This window comes from Copadichromis virginalis, linkage group LG19 (genome assembly GCF_057382275.1).
Source record: "Copadichromis virginalis isolate Kocher_CV1m ecotype Utaka linkage group LG19, C_Virginalis_male_GT1.1, whole genome shotgun sequence".
NCBI lineage: Eukaryota > Metazoa > Chordata > Actinopteri > Cichliformes > Cichlidae > Copadichromis > Copadichromis virginalis.
Window position 1 is genome coordinate 9,156,359 of NC_140636.1, and position 11,503 is coordinate 9,167,861.

Sequence of the window (11,503 nt, forward strand, 5' to 3'; positions counted from 1 at the left end):
GGTCGGTAAACACTATGACGAGTGACCGTTATAATGAATAGATGCTTTACTTACATTAGCACCTGTTAGCTAATGCAAGTAAGATTCAGTCATTTACAGACATCTGTGCAGTAGCAGAGAAATTTTCCAGTATAGCAGCTTGAACCAGCAAACATCTGGAGTCTTCCCTTCATAAGTGACCTTAACTGTCCCTGGATACTACAATTTTCTGTGGTATGTTTGAGGAATTAGATTTTATTGTTTTTCTGTAGTCGACTACTTCTGTCTGAAATGATAATCCAATGATGTGATGAGAGCTGCTGATTGCATTGGTTTAATTCTTTAGGATGTTCACATATAGTTTAGTATTTTAACTTAATCCAGCTGCAGATTTGCCTCTAATTAACCGACTCGTCAAAGCCAAACGGACCAGCTTACTCTCTGCATTTGTCAGCCGCCTGGCTCGTTTCACTTCCTGTGGCCTTGCCTCGTGCACAAATATGTTTGTGTTTGTCAGAGCGTTTGTATATTTCTTGACGTTTTTGTGCGTGTGTTTGGGCATGCGGTTTTGTCTCTGTTCCACAGAAAAGAGAAGTTTATTTCTGTTTCAGTGACAAAACCCACTTTGGGTTAATCCTGTGGCTGAGCTGAGTTTGTGTGAGTGACGGACAGAAGCTCAAACTGCAAGAAGTCGATGACAAAGCAACATTTGTCATCTGTGATCAGGACATTTCCCCTGCACATCGACAAAGGAGATGAAGCTGAACTCCCTGACACGTCTCGCTGTGATATGTTCCTGTGTTTGGAGACTGGTTTCCACCTGTGGATGTTCTTTTTTGTGGAGTCAAAGCAGGGCTGGCCTCGTGATGTTCGACGAGCCTAATTATAAACTTAAAGATGTATATTTGGTACAACATCTTTAAAATGCATCATATAGTTTTGTTTGGCTCTGTTTTTATATCATCTTAATCGTGATTTTGCTTTGTTGTGATCGTGATCTTTTGTTGATATTATTTCGGTACATTAATATATTTTTGAAATCCTAAATTGATCTGTCAAAAATATATAGTCTGTGTTATTTTCTGTGGTATGATGTGGCTGAATTACAGAATTTCTTTATTATTTGTAATGTCATTAGGAGATGGATGGACAGAGTCACCAAAGTCTATATACTGTAATAACACAATATGCTTGTCAAACTGATCCTAATTTATTATTATGATAACTTTAGTTCTTGCAATACAATATTTAAAACGGTTTTTCCTTAATCTGTTCAATGATTGGTTTGAACAGCCAGCTCTGCTTTGTCAACTCACAAGATGGAGATTTGATTTCTTCTTTTTTTAAATACTGGATCTCAGAGGAAAAAACGTCTTTCTTGACCAAATATGCAGTATTTAAACTGTGTAGCTAAACTGCCCTACACGTCAGTGCCTTCCTCTGTCCTCAGCTCTGTGCCGTCATGTTGCCTCTTGCACTTTGTAGATGTATATAAATATGGGAGGATGACAAGTTTCCTGTTTATAAAAAAAACAAGAACAGTTTTTAATATTGCCCCTACTTTTGCTTTTTAGTTGCTGTCTTGAGGAAAATTTGCAAGTCTTTGTCTTTAAGTCTACATGTTTGATGCAGAAATGAATTTGCCTTTTTCTCCCTGATAATTCGCGGCTTTCATTCCAAATCGCAGTCAGAGAGTAGAGAGACGAGGTGAACTCTTGTGAGTTTCAGCTTGTAATCAAACCCTTCATGATTCCTTCTTTATTTGTGAAGTCTCGCTCACTTTCACAGTATTTTCTTCATGTTTCTGCAGGGCTTTATTGTTGGTTTTCATCTGTGATTGAAAATGTGGCTTATTTCTGTCTGTGTGAATTAACTGAGAATAATAAATGAGAGAATCAAATATGTGCCTGCTTGTCCTCAGTTATTCCCTGCAGTGACAGACTGCAGAATGAAAACGTGCGTGTGCGTGTGGAGTTGTGGACATGCCACCTTCAGCTGCTGGACGTCTGTGGGAGGAAGCCAGAGTGAACCCACGCAGACAGTCCCCCGGCCAGATGGTGGATTTGACCTCAAAGCCTTCTTGCTGTGAGGCAGCAGTGCGAACTACGGTGCCACTAAGCTGCCCGCTTTTAAAAGGTGTTCAAAGAAATTTTCAACAAATAACTTCATCCAGGTCCACCTAAACTGTTCTGTGTGATGTCAGCTCTCCCATGCTTTGGATGCAGCCATCCCAAACTTTCAGTGTTTTTTGTTTTATCATGGATAAATGATTTGTGTGTATGTGTGTGTGTGCATGTGTGAATGTCAGCCCAGCTTTGCTTTGAGGCATGATGGAAAAACTAACAGACCTCTGATTCATCTGTCACCAAACTGCAGCGGCTTTAATCAGGAAGTCTCACGAAGCAAAACCTGTGCTGGTGAGGACAGTAATCCTGAAATGGGTCAAATTCAGTCCACATGTAAAAGAACATGTGAACAGGTGACTATTTGCATAAGAACTTGACTGTTTGGGTTGTTTTTTTTTTTGATGACGCAGTCTCTTCTGTGTTTGTTTCTCCTGCTGCAGAGCTGTGATGTGTCACAGGAGGACCAACTTTCCACTTTGTTCTGCCAAAGCTGCTCAGCTGAGGAGGGGAAGAGAAACTCCAGCTACTGGCCTGAACATGAAAGACTTTCCCTTACTCCTTTTTTTCCTTTGCTTTAGAACGTGACAGCGCTCAAGACTGCGGCTGAAGCCTTGTGGATGTTTTACTGGGAAAGACGAGTGTGTCAGTCCGGGCTAAAGCTGCAGAAACTTCACACACTTCAAACTGTAGTTAACCTTTGCTCACAATCCTTCATTTGTCTCCAGGTTAACAGGAGACACTGAGGTTCACAACACAAACAAATTGAAGTTGCAGACACACACACAAAAAATGCTCAAAGAGGCACAAAAGAGCCATAGAAACACCAAAAGTGAGAACAGAGACATAAAATTACCACAAAGAGTCATCAAAAAAGATGAAGGATTGTAAAGATGATAGATGATACCAAAGTGAAGTGTTGGTGCAAAAAGACTCAAATGGACCATTGAGGAACACAAAGCACACATGACAAAGTAATGCAAAATAAACAATAAACTGCAAACAAATATGACAATGAGTACAAAAGACCCACAAAAGGACTAAAATGTGCCGCACAGGGGCACTGTGTCAAAAACCAGAATACAAAGTGATGCACAGTGAGTATGAACACACGTTAAATGACCACAAAAAGATGCAAATTGAGAGACAAAGCAAGTAGATTTGTTTGAAGCAGATGCAAATATGGGGAAGGTGGGATTATATAAAGAGCTTTGAGAAACACGAAAGACATCAGAACAAGAGTGAGTCATGTCAGCTGTGTGAGTGTTGTCTGAAATGACGGATAATAAAAAGGAAAAAGTCTCCTTCACTCTCCTCCTCTTACTCCAGTACCCCCGAAGGACTGAGGTTGTCTTTAATTTGTTTCTGTGTGGCTCCAATGTCAGATTTGGGTCAGCTGGAAAGCCTCGAACAGTTTGAGACCTGTGAGAGCTGCTCCTGCTGCCACCTGCTGGACGATACAGGTATCACACCTGAATTTATTTCATCCTAAGGCAATCCTTCTAGTAGAACCAGATCAGCTTTGCCCCTTTGTTTTGATGATATGTTTGAGTTTCTTGTTCTGTTCCCTTTTTTTAAAGTATGTCTGTAACAAAAAGCCATCTGAAATTGTCAAAGGCGAAAAAAAAACAGATTTAAGAAGAAAAAATTGAAGAAAAATATAATAAGAGATTGCTGCAACGCTTCATAGGTCGTTTTACATATTTAATTTATATTTCTGATGCGCGGCAGCTGTGTTTCTTGAATAAGCTGATTAATCTTTCCTCTGCAAAATAATTAGACGAAACCCCGGTGCATGATGAATCAAGTCTCAGTTTAAGGACCTCGTAATTTACTTGTTGAGTATAACGTCTCAGTTCTGCTCTTTGATTAAATCCAAGCCTTGAGACTGGCTGACTCACTGCAGAGATACATTAAACCCTTTAAATTCTAAAGAGAGAGAGAAAGAGAGAACAGACATTTTTGCACAATTTTTAGCTGAGATAAATTAAAAATCAAGAAATGTAAATATATACAGTTTTTATGTCTTTTCTTACGTAAGCACAGTGTAATAGTGACATTTCCCACATTTTTCATTTTATTAAAAAAATTAAATTTAAACTATTCACAAGGAACGTTATAATAAAGTGCACTGTGAGGGAAATAAATTCATAATAAATATTTTAAAAATAAAGATAAAAACAGAATATGAAAAAAAGTAATAAGTACGAAACGCACGAACGGAACTATGTCATGAAGAACGTTTCCACCCGGTCTGTACACACTGTGACACAAAGCACTTCCTCCATGCGTAGTTTTCGGTGAAATGAACTCAGTTACGTGTTTTTAAGAGCTTTAACGCCAAAGTCTTTTATTGTAATAACGTGGCAGTGGGCTGTTGTGTTGTGTCCAGAATGGCGGCGGACGTGTCCAAACACTAGTGTGTAACACACCGGGAGTTTCCCTTCATTTGTAGCAGGTAGGAAGGTCGGCTTTAACAGCACGCGACACGATAACATTCACTACACAGCGATGAGCGATGAACGTGGAGCTACAGACCCCAGCGCCAAACTCTAAAAAAATCCCTAAAACTCGTGTTTAGAGCTAAAACATGAATAATGGAGCGGTTTTGGAAGTGTTTTAATTTGGGGCCGAATTACAAAATTGGATTAGGCAATTTATTAAACATCATCAGCTGTGTTCTCATATGCGTATGTATGTAGCAAATAAAGAAAGCTGTAGATAATATACATTTGCTATTGAGTCTTGTTATAGGAGACTGAATTGTAAGCAGTTTTACTTTGGTGTTTCAGAAAGAAAAAGTTTAGGATATATTAAAACAAAAACAACTTTGTATTTTCCCCAGTGAAGCTACACACAGACTGATAACACTGTGGTGTAGGAGCACTGTTATTGCTGCATAATTTAGAAGAATATTCACAATTATCTGTGAGTGGGAGAAACTGTTCCCACAAGTCTCCTTCCACATGAATAAACATGGGCACATTCAGACCGCTGTGGAACTGCTGGTTATTACACAGTTGTAGAAAAGCAGCTCTGTATTAGATTATAAAACCGATGAGTTGCAGGCACAGGTGGATCTCAGGGTTTTAACCACTGACAGGAAGTGAAAGACAAAGTTGCTGGATTTGCTGATCAGAGTTCTGTGTCTTTTTAATTATTCCATCTCATTAGGAACTCATCAGGAGCTTCCATGGAGGGTTTGGAGGAGAAGCTTAAAGTTCTGTCCATCGCTAGGCGGTCCTGTCCGGAGGAACCCACCTACCTGCTGGATGTTGCCTTGCAGCCAAGTGGCCTTCTGGCGGTGTCCTGCTCCAACTTCACCATCCACCTGCACAACAAGGACACTTTGAAGCAAGTGGGAGAGTATCAAGGCCACAATGGGCGGCTCTGCGGGGTCACGTTTGGCCACACCTCCTCTGACCTCCTGTACTCCGGTTCTGCTGACGGGACGGTCCGCGTGTGGGACGTCCGCCAACCTGGGACGGAGGCAGCCCAGAAGTTTAAAAGCGATCCAGCGCACTGTTACTGCAGCTTCGACCTGAGCTGCAGTGACATGCTCCTGTGTGCCGGCACTGAGCAAGTGGACAGCGAGGACAGCTTCCTCATTTTCTGGGATTCCAGGAAACCGGCAGGTGGGCTTCTTGGGGTATACTCTGAGTCGCACAGCGATGACATCACACAGGTGCGCTTCCATCCCCGGGATAAGGACCGCCTGGCTTCGGGCTCCACAGATGGCCTTGTTAATGTTTTCGACCTCAGCCGGGGGGCGGAGGAGGATGCGCTGCTCGCCACCTGCAACAGCGACTCATCAGCGAGCTCAGTGTGCTGGTCCGGGGCCAACTACACCCAGCTGCTGTGCCTCAGCCACGATGAGGGGCTGCACCTGTGGGATTTGGGCCAGCTGGATACAGATGAGCCTCTCACCATCTTCAGCACCTCCGACGCTCGCAGCCTGACTCTACTGGCTGACGGGCGAGGCGTGGACTACCTGGTGGGGGGGCGGTGGCTAGAGGACACCCAAAAGCTGCTGGTGGTCGGCGGGAAGAACAACGGAGACCTCCACCTGATGGAGTGTGACGCCAGGGGTCTTCATCTGCTCAGGAGCCTAGAGGGTGGCCACGCCTCCACGGTGCGCTGCTTCCTGTGGGATGCAGCAGAGGAGGCGTTGTTCACCGGGGGGGAGGATGCACAGCTTCTGCTGTGGAAACCGGGTGGAGAGGAGCTCACACCAGGGAAAAGGGAGTCTATGAAGAGCGAGTCAGCTCTAAGACTCAAATCCAGACCTCATAAAAAACACGGCTACCACAGAGAAAAGAAGACGGCGTAGCAGAGGAACAAAGTGAACCTGACTGAAGCAGCCCTGTGTCCTACAATTTAAAGCAGCTCAGCTGCTGAGGACGATGTCAGTAAGCAGATGAAATGGTGTTCATCTTTGCCTCAGCTGTTGATAGATGCTGTTGTTTTTACTGTGCAGTTCTGTTTACAAGCAAAACATATTCTTGTGTGTCATAGCAGCCTGAATGTGGACCTTTTTAGTGTTTACAAAGAAACCAGCTTGCAGGAAAATTGCGACCAGGTGACTTTGAAAGGCAAATTGTATTTTAGTCTTTGATAAAGATCTGGTGGCCCCAGCTAACAAACAGGGCAAGTATTTTAATATGAAGAGAGCTGTGTGTGTTTAATAAAAACTTTGGCATGCTGTGTGACTGCACCACAACAATCAGTCTTTATAGTTATTATATTTGTAGCACACAGGACTGGAGCATTTCTCTAGAAGCACATCTCAGTTTTTAGGCTACAATTGCTGTTCCAGCACATCACCAGCCACCATCCTGAAAGCTCTGGACAGCCTTAGTTCTCTTTGGCTGGACATTTTCCACTGATTGGTTTAGTGATTTATGTTCATTGAATCATAAAAGCAGCTTTTCATGTCTGTATTCTCACATTCATCTGTCCTGTGCCCTATGTGCTTACTTACATCTGATGTTTTCCAGAAAGCGACACAAAGCGGACGAGGAGATGTCACTGTTTGCTGGTATCATAATCGTATGCTGCTGGGATTCACATTCATTGCCACCCTTGCTCTTTTGTAGCTACTTGACAGGTGTCACTCATGTTTTAGACTAGAAATGATTTGTCAATTAATAGAATAGTTAATCAACCAAAAATGACTAGAATTTAAAACTAGCTCCAGTGTCAGCTCCTGACATGGTACTCTTGGGGACAGAGGACCCTCCCACCTGCTGTTTAAAATTTTCGTTTGACTTAAAAGAAGAGGAGTTAAAACAGCTTGTTTGAGACAGATGAGAGAAATAAGCATTATTCTAACACTGGAATCATGCAAAGCTACTCAAGCAAAGTCAAGTATAAAAATCTGGAGCTGGAAATGAGCAGGAAGTGTCCAGTTTCTGTAAAAAACAATGCATCAGATTTTCAGCTGTTTTTGATTCATTTTGCTGTATCGCAATCGATGGTTGGGCAATACAGGACTTTTTATGATTTCTCAGCTTTGAAATGTTGATGTGGGTGTTTGTTTTACATGGATCAAATGATCAATCAATGAATTTAAAAAAGAAGTAATAATCCGCAACCCTGCTTGGCATATTCTCACATTTACTACTACTAATAAACAGCATATCACTGCCAGTCTACTGACACTGAGCATTGACATGATTGAGTCTCTGGTTGATCAAACCCACAATGAGAGCTATTTAGGCCTACCCCCCAGTAAGGTCAGAAATGAGCAGAATAACTACAAGAAAAGTAAACTGTAGTAAAGTAAAGTTGCCCAGATTATCTTCCAACACCATTGTAGCACATATTTAAGGGTTTCCATGGCAGAATACTGGTAAAAAGTGGCACAGATGTGGCGCAGTCAATAGTAAATAAGAGCCACCATGTGCAGGAATACGTCTCCAAACACAAGGATTCATCTCCAGGACAAGGACATCTTAAAAACAGTAAACTGTTTGTTATAAGTGAGGTTTAACTGGTATTGTAAAGTTCCCCGATGACTGATTTCCACTAAGTACAATGAAACATACTATGCATTAAATCTTGTTACACTGTATAGTATGACATACTGACAGCTTCCTCCTATATCCATTTTTACACTTTCTATCTTCTAGTTGCAATGATTCCTTCAGCTGGCCAGCTGTTATTACTGGATTACTTCCTGAAAGTCACCCGAGCTGCCCGGCACAGTGTGATCACGCTGAGACTGCAGCTATCCTTCTCAAATGGCAGCAAGTGGAATAACTAGACTGGCAGTGCAAGTGTCTGTGTGTGTGTTTAATTCTAGCCAGTGGAGTCATGCGGTGAATCTCATTCACATTAGCGATCATTGCGGTGACTCAGGCTTCATCTTTGCATTCTTTTAACCATTCATTACTCTATGAATTTTTTGCAGTGTGAAAACATCAGCTGAGTCATTACATTCTATTAGTAAATACAGACAGACAAAACAAAGACGAGTCTTTTTGGAGTCTCACTCTGGAAGCTAAATGATATTTACATGTAAAAGGAAAGAAAAAGCTATCCAAATTTGGTGTACCTAATGTACTCAGTTTCAGAGAGGACTTCACATCCTGTGTTTTACTATAAATGTTTGGTACCTTAATGTGAAGTTTTCACAGGACTCTGTGGAAACTAAGTACACCCTCACTGCTTCCACAGGATTTAAGAGGGTAAGTAGCAGCCACATGCTGCTGATCAGATGCACTCGATTAACTGATCATCAGAAAGCGTGAGCAGCCCTGTAACAGCAGAGGTTTTGGCGGTTTTAGCTGTGCATTAACATAATCCCACAATCTTCCCAGAAGTGGACATCACAGCAAATTCACCCCAGGGTCAGACTGTGCAACGTGAAGAGAAATGACAAAAACCCCCAAGAGCCACAGCTCAGAGTCTGCAGGCCCAGACAAGTTAAACGTTAAAGTTCATGACAGCACAATTAGCAAATACTGAACAAGTATGTCTTGTTTGCAAGGGTTGCTAGGAGAAAGCCTCTTCTCTCAAAACAGAACATGGCAGCGTGGCTAAAGTTTGTCAAGTTGCATCTGAACAAACCACAAGACTTCTGGAGCAACATCCTTTGGACAGACAAGAGGAGAGGGGAGATGTTTGGCCAAAATGTACACAGCCTTGTACCAGCATATCAGCACAAATGCTAATAATAAAGCACAGGGTGATGACCTGGGCTAGTTTTGCAGCTGCAGGACCCGTCCACCTTGCAGTCACCGACTCGACCACAACTTCCTCTGTACACAAAGTTTTCTTAAGTCAAATGTTAGGTCATCTGTCCAACAGATTGGCTGCAAGGGTATGGTCCAACAGGACAGTAATTCCAAACACAGCAGCAGATCTACAACAGAATATCTGAAAAAGGAAAGCATCAAGCTGACTGAAATGCTGGACCTTAAGTAGGCTCAGTATAAACGAATGCCCAATGAACTGAAACAACATTTTGAAGACGACTGGGTAAAATTCCTCTACAATGATGTGAAAGACTGATAAAGTCATTAAAGCCATAAAGAGCTATTTCTGTTAACATTGGTTCTACGAGCTACTCAGTCACAGGTTTTTTAAACGACTGCAAAGCCCCAGGAAAACTGACTTCTTCACATCTGTATATATATATAATTGCACAGAAAAGAGTAAACTTAAACTGCAGATATTACTGAAAGACAGTGAGCCACACAGTTTTTATAGAGTGACCACAATGAGACCATTACTGAGAATGGGGTGATGGAGAAACATCATCTTTTCTTTTAAATATCTGTTTATATTCTTGATAAGTCACTGTATGCCTAACTGCTCATTTTTGGTCACCCACATGATTATTTGTTCACTCATATGATAACCAAATTGATATGACCCCTGACTGCTTAAAAAACATAATACAGAACTATTTCTAAGGTCATTCTTTTAAAATTGTTGATAAAGTCCATGATTCCTAATTTAGCAGTGTAGATGTGACGCTAACTTTGCTACAAACTAGGTTTTACTACTAAAACGTGTTGATATGGGAAATACAGCTGTAGAGAAATGGTTCCTCTAAGTTGTGTGAATGTAATTTTACTTCAGTTAGTATGAACAAGGCCTCTAGCAGGCTTCATTGTTACAGTGGCAAAACCAAAGTGTGGTTTCACTGGTCAATATGATGCAGTTTTGCTATTTCTGTCCTTAGTGACAATGGTGAGAAAACACTTCACTAGAGATTCTGCTGAGAATGCTCGCTGCCTAAGACATACCAAATCTTGTGGAGTTCTGAATGAAGCCAAAAAATAATAAAAAATCACAACCAACATTACACTCACCAAAGATACTCCTTGAAAACTATGAAACACCAGTTTGACTAAAAAATGCCAAAGGACTAGAAGAGAGGGAAATGATAACAAAACAGCAAACTCAAAGAGACGCAGCTAGAAGGATGAAAATGATGAGGAAGCAGATGAAAAAAAATCACGAATAAGTCGCAGGAATCTCTCAAGAGATGCTGTGACTACATAAAATGAGGAAAAATGACACTAAAATTACGACTTAAAAAAGCAAAGCAACCACAGTCATAGAAAAACACTGGGGTATGAAGTTTTTTTTTATTTTGTATGAAATGTGCGAAACCTTTATACACGGCCTACTGCCTCATAATTGGCCAGTAATCCACACGTTAGATAAAACTACCCCTGGACACAGTGCGTTAATACTAATAATTATTGCTACTTACACGTTAATGCACCAGTAATTCAAATACATAAGATATAGCTAGGCCTATGTAGCACTTCAGTTGACACGTTTCCAGTATAGTGACTAATATGAATTATATGGTATATTGTTTTTTTTAATAAAAAATTATTTGTATAATTTGCTGTAAAGTTGGAGCAGAAACTATTTGCAAATGTGTTATTTTAAAAACCTATCAAGCGAGAGAAAACCAATACGTGAGCGAGTAAAGGAAACACCCATGCATGCCCTAGCATTAGCTATATAGCGCATTCACAGACCTATATATCAGTTATGTAACTCTCGCTGTGTTCCTCTCTAATTTCGGTTCTAGGGCTGAAATGCACTCGTCTTTCACACAGCACCGCCTCGGCTGTGAGGAGGTCTTCAAAAACACTTATAAATGTGCAATAAACGATTGGGCAGAACGAGCGTTAAAATGCGGATACATAGAAGCGAGGTGCAGGGCCGGGCCTCGGACAGGTTTAGCCTCATTCCAGCACGCTGCCTGGTGAAGCCTCCACATATACACACTGTACTTCGCTCTCTGCCTCGATCTTTTTCCTTGTCCCTTCTCCTCTACCTAACCGATGGATTCGGAGCCTCGTTTCTCCGTGTTGTGATTGATAGTTCTGGCTGTCCAATCACAATTGCGGACATCGCTCCCTGCAGCCAAT

At 41.5% G+C, this 11,503-nt stretch overlaps 1 protein-coding gene across 1 annotated transcript; it reads left to right on the forward strand.

The window, feature by feature from the left end:
• Positions 1–4,377: 4,377 nt before the first annotated feature.
• On the forward strand, positions 4,378–7,611 carry wdr89 (WD repeat domain 89). The gene is made up of 2 exons (XM_085442302.1): positions 4,378–4,560; positions 5,277–7,611. Exon 2 carries the CDS (start codon positions 5,296–5,298, stop codon positions 6,430–6,432), a length of 1,137 nt encoding a protein of 378 aa, XP_085298428.1. The 5' UTR covers positions 4,378–4,560; positions 5,277–5,295; the 3' UTR covers positions 6,433–7,611.
• The last annotated feature ends 3,892 nt before the right edge of the window (positions 7,612–11,503 follow it).

Coding starts and splice junctions, on each gene's coding strand:
- wdr89 (XM_085442302.1), top strand. CDS start 5,296: ATGGAGGGTTTGGAGGAGAAGCTTAAAGTTCTGTCCATCGCTAGGCGG.